This window comes from Kwoniella bestiolae, chromosome 7 (genome assembly GCF_000512585.2).
Source record: "Kwoniella bestiolae CBS 10118 chromosome 7, complete sequence".
NCBI lineage: Eukaryota > Fungi > Basidiomycota > Tremellomycetes > Tremellales > Cryptococcaceae > Kwoniella > Kwoniella bestiolae.
The window spans coordinates 370531-389026 of record NC_089247.1 but is presented as its reverse complement, the minus strand read 5'-3'; the positions used below and the strand labels follow the sequence as shown (position 1 = coordinate 389026).

The window sequence follows — 18496 nt, the reverse complement described above, 5'->3', positions numbered from 1 at the left end:
ATCAAATTCATCATCTAATCATCTACTCGTATATCATGTATCGTATATTCGCATATAACCAAGATCGATCAAGACCAAACAAATGCTAATGACCCAACCAAAATGTGAAAATATACAGTACAACAACATCGCAAAACTACGATGAGAAAGGAAAGGCATAACACACCCCTACAAATTCGATATCCCCTCACGTTCAACTTCCGTATCCGCTCCCCTATTCCTACTCTGATCTTTATTTCCTCCACTATGCGCTGCCGAGTATACTTTGGAACTCAGCTTGTCTTTTACATATCGGCCTGTTCTGGCTATTTTCAGTTGGAAGATTCCCTTGTGCTGTGGGTGGGGGTGTAGAAGGGTCAAGGGAGATAAGAAGATGTTATCGATGCGAGGGTTAGAATGTGGTGTGAGACGTGACATATGAAACAGCAGACCACGGCGATGTGACGTCGATCAGTGAACCAGTTGAAATGTATGGAGTTCGAAGGGTATACGCGAAATTGATATTTGTTGTAGTTGGATGTAGCGTAGCAATCGACACAGCATTAAGGTATAATGAATCCAAGCAGATCAGCAACCACCCACCCATACCCAGTGATCAAGAGACAGCACCCACGCGTTTATGCAAAGCATGTGAATGAGCTCTCCTCTCCGACATCTTCTTTTCCATCTCATCTTCTTCCTCATCCGAAACCAATCCTTTCTTCTCCCCATCCTTCTCATCATCATCCCCATCACTACTACTATCACTATCACTTTCAGCCTCACTTTCACTACCACCCTCACCCTCACTATCCGAATCCTTCAATCCACTCTTGACCCCCTCCAACTCGCTCCTCACCCTCTCACCCTCCCCCATTTTATCCCAACCCATCTCCACTTCCCTTTCACTCTCCCAAACTTCATATACCCTCTTAAATCTCATATCTCGCTTTGCAATCTTCCTATGCACCCTACCAACTCCAGGGGTGATCTTGAACTTCACTTCGGCATATCCCAATAACGGTACTCCCTTGCCACTCCCATTCGCTGAGGAAAAAGAATTAACCGACGAGATAGATTTGGATCGTTCCCTAGCCAAACCAGGGGAATCAGGCCAAGATCGTCTCTCTGAAATCCTTCGTCTGAAACTTGGTTTTCTCTCTATCCCCATTCCCAAGGGCGGACTCATCAACAATCCATCCCCAACCCCATCCCCATTAGACTCATTGTCTCGGTTCATCATCTCCTGAGCCTTCATAACCTTTTCTACATTCTCCGACCCCCAAATCCCAACCTTCATCTCCCCATATCCATCTACCACCCCCCTAAGATTCACGACTCCCATACCCATCACCCTCTTCTTCTTCAGTACGCTCGACCGCTGGACGAGGGTGATCAGGATTGAACAGGAATGTCGATACATGATAGCCAGTCTGACACTCTTGGTTGACAGATCAAATTCCAATTCGATCTCTTCGTCCAACGATGTTCTGGAGGGCGAGTTGAGTCTTTCCAGAGACGTTCGAGCAGAGGTCGGGGTGGATGAGGACGAAACCTCGTCAGAGGAAGTACCAAGTTCGTATTTATCTGAATCTGTCGAAAGTACCACCGAGAAACCTTTCTCAGAAGTACCTCCAATACCCAAGGAACGAAACGATAGACCTTTAAGACGGAAAGTCGATACCTCGTATCCTGATATTCCTCTAGGTAGTGTCATATCAAGAGGTTTCCACAATAACGAAATCCTGATTCTTCCCCAACCCAATCCACCTACGAGAGGGAACCATCGAGTGAATTGGCTGCGAGTTCTGAACGCCTCTTTGAGGGGTATGACAACAAGTCCAAGGATTGGATCATGTTCCCTATTCCTCTCGTCCCTTACTACAAATACGACTTTACTCTCCGTCCAATCTCTTACAAATCGCTCGCTGACCGCGTTGAAGTATGGTAAAGGTGTTACTTGTTTGGTTCTGGTTCGGTAGATGAGCTTATCGTTCAGGTGGACTTCACAGTACGACGATGGTGGATCGGGGTTTTCGACAGGCGTACGATCGGTGAGTGACTCTAAAGCGGGTTTACCTCCTGCAGGGGAGTTTCTGGACGTAGAATGGGATGAGTAGGTTCCTGATAATGGTTCAACTTCGAGGTCTGGTGAGGTTGAACTTTACTTGTAAGCTATGCATTCCATGTTTCATCAATCACGGTCATAAAGTAACTCACCTATGCATTGGTGCACATGGAACTAACGACGGAACAACTCCCAGTCAGCTAACAGCTAAGCAAGACACACGACATGAAAAGGATGAGCAACAAGTCTCGACCCCACTCACCTGCAAGATCCCACTTCTATACCCTTCATCGGGCCTCTCCTCAGCTTCCAGCCTATCCCTCTCCTTCTCACCATTAAACCAAGCCGCCGTCTCCTTTCTCTTCTCCTCTCTGGCCTTATACCACTTCTCATCATTCCTATCAATAATCCTACTAAGCATCTCCATCCAGATCGGTACTTTCGTCAATTCAGGCGGGTTGATCTCTTCCCTCTCAGCGATAGATTTCATCGTGCGTTGTTTGATTTGTTCAGAGGACATCTGCCATAATCCATGGAACTGGACCGACCAGCTCAGCGAGCCTGAACATTTCATACCTGGTTTATCCTCTTTGAAGTCGTCTGTTCTGAGATACAACTTTGATGAATGGGTATCAACCAGCTCTGCCAGATCTACTTCGACTACGCCCAGGGCATCGTCTGCTGAGAACCTGTCGGAATCGCACGCTCGGATACGGAGCTTCTCTCCTGCTTCTATCGCATCGGATGAGACTAGGACTGAATTCAATACCACCTGGTCAGTCAAAAAGCGATGAAAAACAGAACAAATAGTATGAGGGTCACCCACCAAAAGCCTCTTCATCCCATTTCGGATCCCTACTATCCCTTATAGTCCTGGTACTGAAAACGGGTTTATGGTATTTACTCATCCCGATCGATACATACGGATCGCATGATCCCATCGTATCCACTTTCGGTAGGTCCTGGGCACTATGGATGAGGATTCGCAGTACACCGATATTGTGTGTTCGCAGTGCGCTTTCCTGGCCGAGAAGCAGCCTGTCGAGGTCTAGGGTGTATGATTGGGGAGCGACGAAAGCGGAGGCCACTTCTGTTATTGACTGTTTGACTGCAAGAGATAGTGAGCTTCCTGTGCTATCTTACGGTATCAAGAGACCGGACAGGATTGAACGCTCACCATACTGCTTCATACCAGGTATCTCCATAGCATTGAACGCCCCCTTCTTGAGCGGTTGAGCCGATACGTCGTATTCTGGTAGTTTTGGAAACGAGAAGGTTCCGGTTCTCACAAAAGGCGGTGTCGCCGAGAGGAGCAGCCGTAGGTTGACCTGCGTACGATCATCCCAAAAATAAAGTAAGTTTTCGCGACCGTCAGACTTGCGAGGCTACCGAGAGAGAAGGAAGCTCACCGTCCCTTTTATCGAGATGACATCGATGTATACCGGTATTTCAGATCCCGCTACGCCTTTTATACCCCACCCGAAATATGCCTAGAGATGGGATAATTCTGCTTGATCAGTACACGTTTTGTTATAGCGATGTTGAGCAGTTCAGTTTGTATAATATAGTAGAAAGAGAAACCCAACCCACCAGACAATGCAGTCCCCTACCCTTCTTCTCAGCATCCCTCGACCTCCTATACTCAAACCCAATCTGATAGTTCACATACTGTCCAGCATTCGGATCATCCTCATTCAACTCATTATCCTGATTATTCTCACCACCATGCTTCCTCTCCCCATTGGTGTCCTGCCGCTGTTCATGCTGATCTAATCGATCATCCCCATATATCTTATTCTTATCATCCATCGGTGCCCTCTTCCTAGATACCTTTTGTAATATCCTATCTCTCTTTCTCCGCCTCGACGCCTCCTGAGCCTGTTCATCAGGATTATACGTTGACCCACCACTTGAAGTGGTTGATCGGGATCGTTTCATCTCTGAGCTTGTACCTGTACTTGCCATAGAGATGTTGGACATACCTGAGATATTCCTATTATGCTTGCTGGTCGATTTGCCGCGCTTGCGAAGCACGTTTTTGGTAGGTTTTTCAGGAACTGATAAGGATGAGAACCATTCTTCGTCTGATAGTGGTCTTAGGGACTTGAGCAAGACGGGCTGAGAACCCAGTGCAGGCGAGGTGAGTCTGACGGATGTCTAGGTGATAACAAGGATATTCAGCTTCACACCACTTCGGCCTATATAGGACTGGGGTGCGGCGCAACTTACCACAACTGGAGGTACCTGACCTGCTAGCGCATCTTCCATCAAATCCACAAAGGGCGTTAAGACATCAGTCGAAATCAAGGGGAACAAAGCGTAAAGAGCGTGATTCCTGCCGTACAATTAGCATCTCCACCGGTCACGGAGGAAGAGTGAGGTGGGTACCCACACCCAATCGACAGCTTCTCTCCCTCCAGCACCTCCCTCAGCAAGCGCAGGATCTTCCGGTTCCTCCTCCTTCAACGTCCTCTCAGCGGTTACTTCCAGCTTCTTCATCCCCACATAGCTCAAAGCTCCTACCAGGATGAGCGTTACGAGTGAGACCCCCATGTATGCCAGCAGTATCATGGAAATGGCCCATACCATCGGACCAACGGTGGGTACAGTGGACAAAGCGACATTGGTAGGTTTCGAGTGTCTGGGTGGAAGAGGTGGTGGATTAGGTTTTCGAGGCGGTAAAGGCGGTGGAACCGGGGAGGATATAGGTTCGGGAGTATCACCTGTAGTGTTCGTAGGATCTGGAATGGTGTTGCCATCGTCCACCTGAGGGAGGTTATCAGGAGAAGGTGGTCGTGGCGTTCTCATCTCCTCGACTGACTGGCCGAAGGAATGTATTGAGCTTGAAATAGGTGAAGTGGGTTGTGAATCGGGTGGTGTGGCTGGGGTGATGGCTACTGTCACAGGGGAGACTACATCCTGCTGCTCTCTACTATCTTGATAGAGGGTTTCGTTAGATGAAGGGGGTACATCTGGAATATTTATGGGGTCAGGGATCACTCGAGAATTCCCTTCGTTGACTATGATGGGTTGTGGGATGGGTTTCGATATTGAGGGTACACGAGGTGGTAGTGGTGGAGGAAGGATTATCGAGTTGCCCTCGACAGTCACATGGGGCTCGGCGTGATGTGTGTTATCTTCGCCAGATGGTGGTATGGTAGGATGGACTCTTGCAGGTAGTGCAGGAGGTATAGCTGAGTCCGAGGCTGAAGTTGAAGCTACAGGATCAGATATTGGTGGTCCAGGTTCTATATCTGCATTGGAGGGTGGTTGAGGAGTAGGTCGCCGGGGTGGGAGTGGTGGTGGTTTGGGTGATGATTCTGACATGTCTGTTTACGATACATGCGACATGTTAAGGTATATCAAGCTGTTCTATATATGTATGTGTTCTAGGATTATTTGGGTAGGACGAGGCAGTGATCTCCGACCTGATGGCATGAAAGGAACGGAAGGGTGATGGGGATCTTGGCGCCGAGTGGGGATGAGTCAGGTTGAGGGATGATGATTGTATGATATGATAGACAGTGTCAGATGCGATCTAGGAGTGATGTGTATGAAGTGCTATGAGGTATGGTCTACCATCTGACTGAAATTATCGTTGACTGCGAGTACTGCATGGGATGGCAAATATGCAATGACGTACACATGTACAGGTCTTGTCGATAAGAATAACATCATCCACGTGGCATAGATCAAAGCGCATCTCCGAACCACCGATAACTTACCGGTACCGGTCTTCAGATTTCACAACAGATTACACAGGTTTGCTATGCACCCATCTCTGTGCAATACGGTACGGACTAGTTGAACGCTGACATCCATACTCTGATCACTCCACTAGCAGATAAAAGTCAATGGGATGGTCATGAGCATCAACCATACCATCGACAGATACACAAGGACAACAGACATATATCATGGGGGTAAAGAACAAAACAGACACCAGTTGATGGCAATACGAGTAATATCTCATGATCTCATGTTCGCCATGTCCTCCCATTGCAAACACACACACACACACACACACACACACACACACACACACACACACACACATGCCCTCCTTTGTTATACACTCACTCTGTATCCGGCCGAATAAGCATGAATGATACTGTTATTCTTACTGATCGACACGACTCAAGGGCGTGTACATTTCAAGTCAATTTACAACACATTCCCATTTGTTCATGATACACATCACTCATTCGTCATAGAGGTGATCAATGCGTACAATAACATGACATGACACACAAACGCACACAATAAACTCGTACTGATGTACAGTACTACAGTAACAACTCACAAACAGGTACTAAGACCCTGTTCCCTTTTTTCACTCAACATTCCTCATCCTCATCCTCATCTTCATCTCCACCTCCATTCCTCTCTCTTTCCTCCTTTCATCTCCCTCAATTTCATCACTTGACATCAAACAATGACCAATCAACTACATCATACCCCATCCCCTACCACACGGGACACTCCCAGAGATAAACCGACTAGACGACCAGAGGGTATTATCGACGTCACTTCACCTTCGCCCAATGCCCTATCACCCACCACCTCAAGCACTCAAATATCAATCATGAACAACTCCCACACCTACTCATCCACCAACCCCAAACCAAAACGAAGATCTTGGTTCTCCTTAAGACGGGCCAAACAGCTCATTGACCAATCCAACCAAACTACCACGTCTATACCTATACCAGAAGAGAACCATCTGGTCACTCCCCTCCCTCCTCCATCTGCATGGACCGGTCTCCCAGAGGAGAGACTCCGGCCAATCCTATTTCAGCCTAATCGAATACAAACACTCTACGTATCGAAATCGGAGAGAGACCTATACCTGGCAGCGATGTCTCAGCTCGACCAGGCTCCCCCTCCCTTACCTCTCTGGGCGGATCGTGCGCCAGAACTACCCAAGCTCAACACTCAACTTACACCCCTCAAAGCTCCAAGTATACCTAATGGAAGTATCGGAAGGTCTGGTGGACATGCGAGAAGTATCTCAGAGGGAGGATCAACAGCCTTTCATCCTCTCACCTCTCGCCCACTCTCTCCCAAACTGGTCACTTCCCCTCAGATGGGTAGATCAGGATTAATGGTCCGAGACGAATTCATACGTACTGCCCCGCCTCAGCAGAGCAAACACGCTTTAATGGCTTTCACTCCACCTTCGGGACTGAGGTTGACAGGCTTCCCGCCTAGTACGATCAGTGCAGTGGATCTGGTATTGCAGGAGAATAGGGATCAAGGTATTATGGGGAGGAGCGAAAGTGCCGAGAACCTAAGTAAGAGGAAAGAGGATGAAAAGTTTACCTGGAAGGTTGAATTGGAGGGAAAGGTCTGGAAAAGAAAGGGATCACAAGAATTGGAGTGAGCTAATCGATTTACTATACCCGTAAAGAGTAGCTGACAGTGCTTGTATAGCTCGATACGACTCTTGATTGCTCTGTTGTCTATTATAGGAATACATGGATGGACCTTGGTGGAGAACGTACAAGCTGGAGGATCAAAGGTCAGCTATACGACGACGCGTTGCCATATGTGTACACAGTAGCTGACCGATGGCCTTGAAAACAGAAAGACGCACATAATCTGCTCTTCTCTTATTCCCCCGAAACATCCATTAATCCTCCACTCTTCTTTGCTCTCTCCATCCCATGTTAGCTGATTATTCTCAGATGGATGCCGAGGAGAAACAAGCTGATTTGACTTGTATCAGTACCTGACAGATTATCGCTCATATCCCCTCCACCAAAAGTCACACCCGCTATCATCTCCGCCCTACGAGAAGCCATCATCGCGAGTCCTGCCAAGTCTTATAAGCATGCTCGAGACGGCACAACGGCCACTGGTGTCACTGTCACGTCAGATAACAACGGTTCAATCAGCAGTCGATCCAAATCGCCCAAGATCAAATGGAACGGGTATGATCCGAGGGGTATAAAATTGGAAGGGTGGGTACATGATGGGGTGTATAGATTCTGGATAGATGGGATGAGGAGATGGCTAGGCGGGACTGTGAAAAGAAAGATCGTGGAAAAGTGAGCTTTCTTCTCGTGTAGGGCTTGCTGCGAGTTAGTACCAGCTAACGGATAAGCCTCAGTCTACACCCAAACCTCCTCATTGGCATCATCAACAACATCACCAACCTTCATTTCGAGCTTGCTGCCTCCATCCCTCTACTCCCTATTGCCAAAGGTCGAGACGTGCTCATCTTCTCTTCACTGCCGTCGTCTGGTCTCTCCGTCGTCGATTCCTACGCTCCCCGAGCACCCTCAATGGCCGGTACAGAGTCGCCCGTACTCGTTTCACCCATGGCGTCGGTACCTGCTCAAAATCATCTGGATGATCCTAGAGAGGTAGATCCAGATAATCGACAACTCCCTTGGACGTCGGTCGTCAACAGTCAGTCTCGACCACCCTCACCTATCAAAGGCAATAAACCCCCGCCCCCATCTGCGGGGAACTCGTCAAACGATAAGTCCAGACAGAGAACTGCAAGTAGAGAATCCTCCAAACCCCTCCTAGCTGCACCTTCAGCATCAGCCAACACCACACCAAAGCACAAGAATGTGTTATTGAAGAAGAACTCTTTGACCAGGAGAAGATCAACCTCGGCGAATGGTACTTACTCAAGACAGCCTTCAGAGAGTGGTCATGGCAATGACAGGTATTCAGCTGATGGTCGACACTCGGCTCAGGGCACATACCACGCCCCACCCGAAGATAGACTCTTCAAAGTGATGAATCCCGATACTTCATCGGAACGATGGAGCTTTATCGACCCTCCTCCCAACGTCGGTAAACTGGGAGTGACGATGTTCGATTCAACAGGTGGACATACACACCATTATTCTCCTCCAATCGGTCGGACTTCAGGTGAAGACGGATCGAGGGAAACCAACGGCTCGTCTGTATACGCTGATGCTCCTACCGATCCGGTTCGACTAATTCCTATCCACGATGATCAGCCTACCGCGAGAGGTCCAGCAACAGCAATGCCAAGGGGTATACTCGAATCAACATCACCCGAGTCTGAACTTGGGTTTGGGGAGCATGATACTCAATCTGAACTGCACCATGCTAATCCGGTCACCAAACCTTTGGTGCTGGGTCAACCAATCAATAAAGACGATGAGATGATGGTTGGGACGATGCCATTGAAAGATAGTGATTCACCCGAAAGAAGGGGTCGGACCAACATCGTAGATCTGGGAAGTGCCATTCAGAGCGTACATGGTAGTGTGGGTTATCTACAGAGTATGATATCGGGTATATCGGGGCATGGTGGTGGACCTAGGAATTCGATGGATCTAGATACTCTTCAAGCCAATTATCCTCCTTCCGCTTCTGGTCTACAAACCGGAAACGATGGGGTTGTTCCCAAACCTGAAATAGTAATCATCAACCCTTCATCTAATAATAGCCAAAGTGAACAATCCTCGAAACCTCAATCTGATGAGGCTATCCCTCCTCCCCCCTTACCTGATCGACCCCACCCCGATCACATTCCCGAGTCTACCTTGTCCATGGCTAGTTCGGCTGCTAGGACTCACCCAAACGAGGAGGAGATAGTGAAACAAAGAAACAAGTATTACGAGTGGGAGAGAAAAGGAAAGGTCAAAGCTGGGATGAGAAGGATCTGGGACGAGGATGAGGGGTCGTGGAGGGATGTGCCGATACCTCATGTGGAGGGAGTGGGGAGTGGTAGGACTAAGGTGACGATGGGTTGAATGGGGATGGCACAAGTCTGGTGGTTTTGTCTATGTAGGCCCATGAGGAGATGGTCACGGCTAGCGTAAGTGTATATATCGAGTTTAGGGATTTAAGATATCAAGGAGTTACGTTAGATGGGAATTAGGGAAGGGCTGCTATGCGTATAGCATATAGATTAATTTTGTAAATATTAGATTGAATTTATAGAGAATTCATGGTCATCAAGATTCAAATAATAATATGATCCACGAGGATTTTGCAGATATATAGAGCATCTCGCTGCCTGAAATCCTACACTTATAGGACAAATATCATGCCCCACCACATCTGTGGATCATGGTCATTTAGCATACCGTCAGAGCTGTCGCTATCCTTCCTGGCATGAGAAGGTCGTGTGAGCGAGATAACAGCAACGCACGAGAGTTCTCGTAGGATATGGCGATGCACATCGGTCTCAGTCTGTAGAATCGAAGGAACAGGGACGAAGGTATGTAACGAAGAAAGCAAAGCGAGGTCCTGACAATACAGACATGGGTTGGAATCATCGTCCATACAGAAGAATCCATTCGGCGAGCAATCAAAATGGATAGAATGAATTGTCCCCGATCTGATCGGGACTGAACTATAATATACTACTATCACACCGTACTTGACCGATATTTCTGAATTATCGACTCCTCCGCGATTGCCGGGCCTGTCTACTGAGACTCGACGTTTTGGTGGGAAGAGGTCGATCAGTACAGCCGCTTCATATGCATTAGGCCCGGACTATACTTCGTTCTCCTTGTCAAGCCGGTGTTTGCGAAGTCGAAACCTGCGATAGCAATGAGTCCAGGAGCGAAGGTCACTCAGAAGCGCTACTTGTGATTCTCAAGTCTGGGCTCTCCTCTTACAAACCCCGTGAAGCCGGGCAGTCACAGATTTGGGAACATTGTACAGTATCTTCAGGAAGGCAAAGGGCGAGGAAATCCTATTTATAGCGGCTCATCCCATCCCTCACTTTTTCGATCTCTTTCTCTATTCTTAACTTCATTTCCTTGAACTACATCATTTTGTTACACTGATTAACTATCTTTGCTCGATCCTCGATCGACTTATATCAAACAATAACAGATAATATCCATGTCACCAGCCACCCAGATCAATTACACTGACCGAGGTGAAGAACACACCTATACTGGTGATCTTATCATCCGTAAATTTCCCTCGGAAAAGTCCAACCGTTTCACCCTCCAGCCTACCAATACCCACAGTGCCGCCAATGCCATTGGCTCCGAGAGTAGAAGCGCATTCCCGCATAATCTCACGACAGGGGACGTCTTGTCTGCCACTCGCAGTGTTTTGTACCCAGAGAAGAGTAGTGAGGGTCTCATTCGCCTCGGCATAGATACGGGAGGATCTTTTGCAAAGACCTACAAGGGGCTCTCGTGCGATGGACCAGCTTTCGAAGGTATCAAATCGCTTTTGACTGCCGGTCCAGAGACTACTGAGGATACCGTCTCCGGGACATTCGTGGCCAGACCAAGACATTGGGGGGTTCATCTCTACCCCTCGGAGGAGGTACCGAGAAAGTCAACATGGACGTCCAGATGAAATTAACCCAAGGGACGAGGGTCTTCACCAGTATCAAATCTATCATGCCCACTGACGCGGACGCAGGGAGCCAAATTCAGAGTTTCCTATCGACAGGCCTTGCTGATGAACGGTGGTATGTCTCCAACGAGAGAAACAAGCAAGGATACTTTCCCATCATGCTTCAAGCTGAGTATCACACAGGTCGAACGTTGGGCAATGAGGGGAAAGAAATTACCGATTTCGCAGTTGACGACGACCTCAAAAACGGCATAGACAGTAGTGGGGCATATCCCAAGGTTGTGTCGGGCAGAATCGCTTGGAACGCCAGAACTGGTAATGAGGGGAGAGAATCCATTGAAAAGTCTTTCGATGCTGGCGGTTCGTCGTCGAAGAAGTCTGGCTGGTGTAATCTTCTCTGAGGTCCTATGCCTTTCATCGTCACACACGATTGTCCTCGGGGAGCATTCGACCGACCTGTTAACACGGTACTGTCGCTCGACCGTACTCACCATGATTTGTATATACACTTACCTGCAGCATATTTAGCCTTCGAAAAATAACACAGGATTTGATGCCCGAATGATGAGGATGGTGGGTACATGTCGTGGCAGACCTGGGTACTGCTGTACTATTTGAACCAAGATCAGGTCTTGGCAATTCGAGGCGAAGATAATTGAAGTTCGCCCGCAAGTTAGCAAAGGGTATAGACTGGATGCATGATTCAAGTGTGGCACGGGAGTGAGGTCGGGGAACATATAAGCCTCATTATTCTCTAGTCCTCATCCCACGTCTTCGACCCTAGACCGCTCTTGTGAGCGAAAGGCCGCACTGAACGGGTGCCGTAGGTCTAGCTGTTGGGGAAGGCCCAAGTACTAGGACGACTTGTGCTTCGAATCTAAGGGTAAATCATAAGTTACTCAGACAGATGCACTTTGAGCGTTCTTTCATTCGGATGCCAAGGCTCAGTTCTCCAAGATCATGACAGACATCACAAATTTATTATATGCGCGATGCAGACGCCACTTTATCAATGGGCGAGTAGAGACAGGCTCTGAATGAAAACGTGCACTGCCTCTGGAGGCCTTTTTAGATACCTCATACATAACTATCTCCTTTCGAGGTGCCGTTCTTCCTAGCACTCCTTTTTATGTTGCGAGGTTGGAGATCTCAATGGAGAATGCCGAGTCATGAGCCCTACGGTCTGGACTGGATCCTTGTCGCCTTCTGCTCGAACACAACTAAGCCTTGCACCTCTTTTTTGACCTTCGTGTTTCCCCATGGTCTGGACTAAGCACGCCCTTTGTTTCTGCCTTCCTTCAGAAATCGTCGAAGGCTGATGACTCTTTGAGGGTTCAAGGGACTCGGTGATGGCGGTTGTATAACAATCCCTTACCCTGTGCTCAGTATATAAGCCGCACTCACATACTCCCGTACCCGGTGAAAAAGCTTGTTGTATATCACGGATTCACCTCCATACATCGCCCTATACTAAGCTCGATTCCAATGTCAAGCAACACAACTCATTCGATGGGTCCCTGGGGGGAGCAATACAAATACAAAGGCTCGCTCACATTTCGCAGGGCAAGTCCGCAGCGGTCCCGAGTTCCTGACGCTTTCGTGGTTAGCTCTATCAACGACAGTCTCGATCATGGCCAAGACGGTTTGCAATTCCCTCAAGATCTAATCCATGAAGGCAACCTTTTTGCCGCTTTGACTACTCAAGATATCACTCGAGACTGTCTTGACCCGATCCCGTTTACTCATCTGGCGGGCCCGTTCCTGGACGATTACAAAAGCTTCCTTGGCGATAAGGCGACTTTCGAGATCATACAATCATTTCTGCGGTCTTCTGGCCCGATTGAACATACCATACGAGGGTCATTCTTCGGAAGAACGCGACACGTAGCCGATCCCAAGCATGAGGTCGACAGTGGTCTGTAAAGGGTAACAGTCGAGGTGTCTGATTGGTCCTTGCGCGAGGATAAAGATCACAACCTCACCCCAGACGAAAGATTCAGGATATGTCAAGTATATCACGAGCGCGGCGCAGCTGATCCGTCTTACTATTCAGCCGAATCGGCCATGAGATTTTTGGCCACCGAACTGGCGGGATCAACCTGGATCATGTCCAACCAGAAGAACGAAGACGGACTATACCCGATGATAAAAAAGGAGGATGAATACGATTCTGACTCTGAATCTGCCCTCGATGAAAGGTCTACCACTTCCATAGGAAGGAGGGTCCCCGTTTATGTCTTTTCTGTGGACGACAAATTTAAAGACACCGTCAGGGACAGGGATCATTACGGCAGGTCCACTATAGGGAAAGTGGGTTGGAAGCTGCGAGAGAGCAATGAAGCTAGAAGATTGCTCCCTGCTTCCTGAAGGGTGATGACATGAACGCTGGTTACCCTTTGGTGTTTTCCACTTTAAGGTGATGCGGTTCTACACGTGGTCTGCTATGCATTGCTATGCTGCACGTCCAATACTGGGCGACATCAAGACAAGATCCGCTTGAACTTTGGTGACCATTTTGAGTTAGCTTCGTACTCCGTACGTTCGAGAATCGCAGCCATCTGCGCCTGGTCTGAGAACAAGGTTCCCCTGTAGGGGTTGCAAATTTCGGTGGCAGTAACGGTTGAGTACTTGTGCAAAATGGAAATCCACGCCCCCTGCCACCGGGCATTCTTACTACGCGTGTCACCAAAGAGGTATGGGCAAGAAATCCACTTTACATTTTATTAGGTCAATCTGATGCTGCCGACAAAGTTTTGGGGTGATGACTGAATGCCCGGGGGCTGTGTTGCAACAGCTGGCAGTCACACCCCTGATGTGTCATGGGGCGTGAACTCCATGTAGGAGTAATTTCGAAGCCCATTTTGAAATGGCGTTCATTTTCATTTCGCGTAGAGCAGAACGTCCACGCTGAACGACTGTTACGACCGATACTATAGGGGTGACGGAACCTGTAGTATGGTGGACAACTATGATATGTAATAGTGATTAGAGTTTATTTGTAAACAGACAGCGATGGTTGTGTATTTAAAAGTCAATTGAATGTAAAATATGATATTTCATCGATGGGGAAAAGTACAAGATGGTCTATGAACTTGGCTCCTTATATACCTTTCAGAATGTCCTGCGGCAGTGTTGTCCGTCAATGTCGGTACCGGTACTGTCGGTCGACAGTGTGGGTGGCGGTATTGTCGGTGATTACGTAAGAGTCATGCACTGTGGGGTGACGGGGCATGACAACGACTCATGTTCTCGCGGTAGACAGGACTCGAGAAACGAGATGTATAGTAATGACGGGATGACATCAATACAACCCTTCCAACGTGATGTTGCAGGGATACCTCCCAAGTTATTGTCAGATCTGAGCGACACTTGTTCTTATCATCAATCGCTCGCTTACTGACTGCCATGTCGTCACTTCGACTTGTTCTGAGACCGAAAAGCTAGAGATAAGCAGTGCGGAAAAAAGTGACTATGCGGTAACACGGAGGGTATTGGGACAAAGCAAGCTTTGGAGCGGTCTGGTGTGATTGCTTGCGACTCACACCCGAGAGCACGGAGACACACGAAGCCATTTTGACTCCTACTCCGCCCTCCAGCCAGAGATGAGCGGCATCTCTCGGGTTATATCTTTGCGGCTGATCTCAGACACATCAAATTGGAAAGCCCGAGAAAGGACTTTCAGGCATACTCGCCCTCAGATCCCGAATGCTGTGTAGCGCCTTCTTTCTCTCCTTTATCGGATAATGGAGCCAAAAGCGGACGGAACTGCATTGTCCCGGCAAAAACTCGGTCATAACGCTCGCTGTTTCAAATAACGACTCGAGAAATTGAGAGGATATCAAGCCTTGATGGATATAAAAGTACGTTGTTAGCGGATGACAACTCATCGGTCATTTACACTGCTCGATAACGACTTGGTAAGATGGCCGCTCGTGTGATCATGGGTGATACAGATAGGAGGCCCGGATCCCCTCACCCTCAAGAAGGAAGCTTCAATGGAACATCCTCTCTCAATTATGATGTTCCACTGACTCAAGTTCCCACAGCGACCCAGATATCGTACATCCAACCTCGGGGTCCTACCAGTGGTATCACCTTCAGATTTGATAAACTGGAACCTTTACTCACGAGGGCCGCGAGGCCAGACGCTTCCCCTTTCCTTCAGCGAATAATAGGCAAAGATATCAAGCTTTTCCATGTCGAGCCTAATGGGACTTATCACTACTCGGTGGATGTCCCCGATGAGTATTATCCTGGAGGACCGCCAGAAAGACCTCAATGGAGATTCACGAGTGATAGCAATTTGGGAAACCGATTGTGGTATGCAAACAACAGTGGGATTGATCCTCCGATTCAGATCGATACATGTCTGTCGAATATCCCAAGGTCAAACTCTTCCGAGCCTGCCTGGCTGTTGTCTGTGATGCCCGATGCGGCATCACGATCAAGGGCAGTCGATGTTGCGCTTCACTTTTCGTTGCACAACGTGCCCAACGATCACGGTCAAGAAGTGCCAACTCTAATTTGTGATGATATACAGCCCAGCGCAAACACATCGCCCGAAGCTGAAGACTTCATAGAAGTACGACGTTCTTTTGTGGACAGCTCGATGACTTTCACTCAGCACTTACACGACGACGATCAATTTCTCGTGACAACACAGAACAGGCGTACGACGTCGAGACATCAGCCCCATTACTATTGGACCGGTCGTGCGATGCTTACGCAACTCACCGAAAACCACCCTTCCCAATTTGGAGTGGCACATGGGTCCATTGGCCTCTTTGTGGACAATTATTCCGAAGACAACGGAATCTAGAAAATGACCCTTCGGGGATCATGAGGCTTGGTGGCCGAAGAAGGTATCTCTTTTATATTGCATCATTCCTGAGACCCAACTTAGCCTCCATATTCGCTATGAACGTATACTCTGATATCACGATCAATGTGGCTGTTCGATTGCATTTGTGATCGTGGGAGGGAGATCTCGGAAAAGAATAACCGCCTGATTGCTTGGTGCTTGACCTAGTCTTCGTCTCCTTTTTGCCGTCATGGGCCAAAGAAAGCGCACAAGATGTACAGTGATCTACCCGCCCAGATAGGGGCTAATTATGTTGAGTGCAAGCGAAAGAAAAGTACGGCAAGCCTTGATCGCACAGCTTCGCAGCTGAAGACAGGATATCCAGATAGCGGTCCATTAGAGTACCAAGTGACCAGTGAGCTGCTACGAGTTGTCTGCTCAGCTGATTCCAACCCCATCGATTAATGAAACAAAGCCGACGATGAGCCACGCCCAAGCTTTCGCACACAATGACCTCATTGAACACGTATTGTGTATCCTTTAGTCACAAGAGTGTTTGGGGATCCTACGATCGATACGTTACCCTTCACACACCACGTTCTGGTCAACTCCGGAGATATCTCGGCGGAGCCACACGACATTGAACAGTCCACAGGTGATCGTGCTCTTAGCCGACGGGAATGCAGGGAGGACGAAGCATCGAAACCACATGGTGTGAGGCCGAGGAATAATGTAATGCGGTGTGCAATGATGTCTGGGCCTTCCCAGTGGAGCATACAGAATTCTCACTTGTGTTTCAGTGGTACAAAGGCCTTCCGATGTGACCGGAGGGGGTAGCTTTCACCTTAGTCCTATGACTTCTTCGCTTGGGACCCTTTCACCTGCCAATGACTCGCTTCCATCCACCGAGAAAACGCATATAAAAACCGTCACTGGGGATCTACCGTTTGGAAATTCGTCTTTGAATTTGTATTCAAGGTTCATCGTGATCTTCAAACACACAACATTCACATCACTAAGACTCTGTCTCACCGATAATCAAGTCACCCATCATGAGCACACTAGAGTGTCCTGATTACTCCAGCACACGCATGAATGACGTCCCGGCGGACCTATACTTGAGTTATGTAACGAAATCTGATGACAACCTATATTCCGCCACCATCTGTGACCTCGTCGATCGCCGGAGCAAGATAGAAGACCCCGACCCGATCGCCTTTTTCAGAAATATCACTGGTCAGTCCATCACTATCGCTCCGGATCCATATTCCGACCAGGTCAAGTGCACTCTCAACCTCACAAATCTCACCACGGGCAATTGCGCACCGATCAACTTCACCTGTAGCGGAAATTTAATGCATAAGCTCAACTATCATATTCGGATCCGGAACAACTTCAACAGCGTTCTGGAAGAGTCGGTACAACTATCAGGGATCCCTCCGTCGGACACAAGTCCCTTCGAACCCTGGCTGAACAGGATGAGAACGGATTCCGAATCTGGAAGAGCAGATGTCATGATCAAATATATTCCAAACCCGTACCATCAGACTTTCGGACGAACAGTCTCTTGTGAAGATGTCCTATCAGATGAACACTGCGACGACACAAACAATTGGGCATCTTCGGAGATTCTTAATGAGGTTGGTTATCACGGTATCTCCGGCCAAACCCTACGATTCATCAAAGACCCTCAGACTCCTAACAAATATCTGGTCGTTACCGTTCCGAACGAATATCCAGATCACCCCTCTGAGCCCGAGCGTTACTTCTCCATGGACCGGCGCATGGCAGAACAGATTGAAGTTGTTGATGATGATGCCGAAGGCTGGACTCGGGGTACTATAGGTCTTTTGGGCGATTTCAAGTCAGCAATAACATAGTGAAGTAGAGCTTAGAGGCGACCGGGTCCTCTTTTCCTGTGAGAAAGGTGTCACCGAGCTCTCGCTGCCTTCCGTCTGATCAGAAGATAGTTTCTCTTTCTCCTTTGTGCAATTGACCTGTTTCTCGATCGAGATTTATTCTTTATCACTCACTACATGCTACGTGCAAAATTGTTCATACATGTTAGTCATGCAACTTGATGCCATCATATATACACGTCCGAGCTCAATCATGAGGTCACCGAAGCTCAAAATGCAAGGGTCCCTGGACGTGGAGACGCTAGTTACTGTACGTGCCACAGGATTACTGTATGCCTACATCGGGAACTGGCGATCTTGATGGCATCGGAAATGCTCTTTATGGGAGCATCATGCGCTTCTCCCAGACTCAACTTGAAGATCACTACCTTGCCACATGCTACGACGACTCCGGTAGGCAACCTGAAAAAG

The 18496-nt window shown here is 48.3% G+C and overlaps 6 protein-coding genes across 6 annotated transcripts; 5 read left to right on the top strand and 1 right to left on the bottom strand.

The window, feature by feature from the left end:
* Window positions 1-168: 168 nt before the first annotated feature.
* On the bottom strand, window positions 169-5374 carry I302_108071 (uncharacterized protein; the record flags this gene model as incomplete). The annotated part of the gene is made up of 10 exons (XM_065870593.1): window positions 169-333; window positions 614-2127; window positions 2200-2221; window positions 2310-2803; window positions 2874-3155; window positions 3225-3375; window positions 3457-3537; window positions 3638-4204; window positions 4277-4382; window positions 4440-5374. 10 exons carry the CDS (start codon window positions 5372-5374, stop codon window positions 169-171), a joined length of 4317 nt encoding a protein of 1438 aa, XP_065726665.1.
* A 1108-nt stretch (window positions 5375-6482) lies between these two features.
* Window positions 6483-9789, top strand: I302_108070 (uncharacterized protein; the record flags this gene model as incomplete). The annotated part of the gene is made up of 5 exons (XM_019194157.1): window positions 6483-7426; window positions 7481-7568; window positions 7634-7715; window positions 7776-8097; window positions 8160-9789. The coding sequence occupies 5 exons, from the start codon at window positions 6483-6485 to the stop codon at window positions 9787-9789; spliced, it is 3066 nt and encodes a 1021-aa protein (XP_019044280.1).
* Window positions 9790-10894: 1105 nt separating this feature from the next.
* On the top strand, window positions 10895-11766 carry I302_108069 (uncharacterized protein; the record flags this gene model as incomplete). The annotated part of the gene is made up of 2 exons (XM_019194158.1): window positions 10895-11284; window positions 11362-11766. 2 exons carry the CDS (start codon window positions 10895-10897, stop codon window positions 11764-11766), a joined length of 795 nt encoding a protein of 264 aa, XP_019044281.1.
* A 1108-nt stretch (window positions 11767-12874) lies between these two features.
* I302_108068 (uncharacterized protein) lies at window positions 12875-13732 on the top strand (the record flags this gene model as incomplete). Its single annotated transcript, XM_019194159.1, has 2 exons — window positions 12875-13280; window positions 13419-13732. The coding sequence occupies 2 exons, from the start codon at window positions 12875-12877 to the stop codon at window positions 13730-13732; spliced, it is 720 nt and encodes a 239-aa protein (XP_019044282.1).
* A 1555-nt stretch (window positions 13733-15287) lies between these two features.
* Window positions 15288-16184, top strand: I302_108067 (uncharacterized protein; the record flags this gene model as incomplete). The annotated part of the gene is made up of 1 exon (XM_019194160.1): window positions 15288-16184. The coding sequence occupies one exon, from the start codon at window positions 15288-15290 to the stop codon at window positions 16182-16184; it is 897 nt and encodes a 298-aa protein (XP_019044283.1).
* Window positions 16185-17644: 1460 nt separating this feature from the next.
* On the top strand, window positions 17645-18046 carry I302_108066 (uncharacterized protein; the record flags this gene model as incomplete). Its single annotated transcript, XM_019194161.1, has 1 exon — window positions 17645-18046. The coding sequence occupies one exon, from the start codon at window positions 17645-17647 to the stop codon at window positions 18044-18046; it is 402 nt and encodes a 133-aa protein (XP_019044284.1).
* Window positions 18047-18496: the final 450 nt, after the last annotated feature.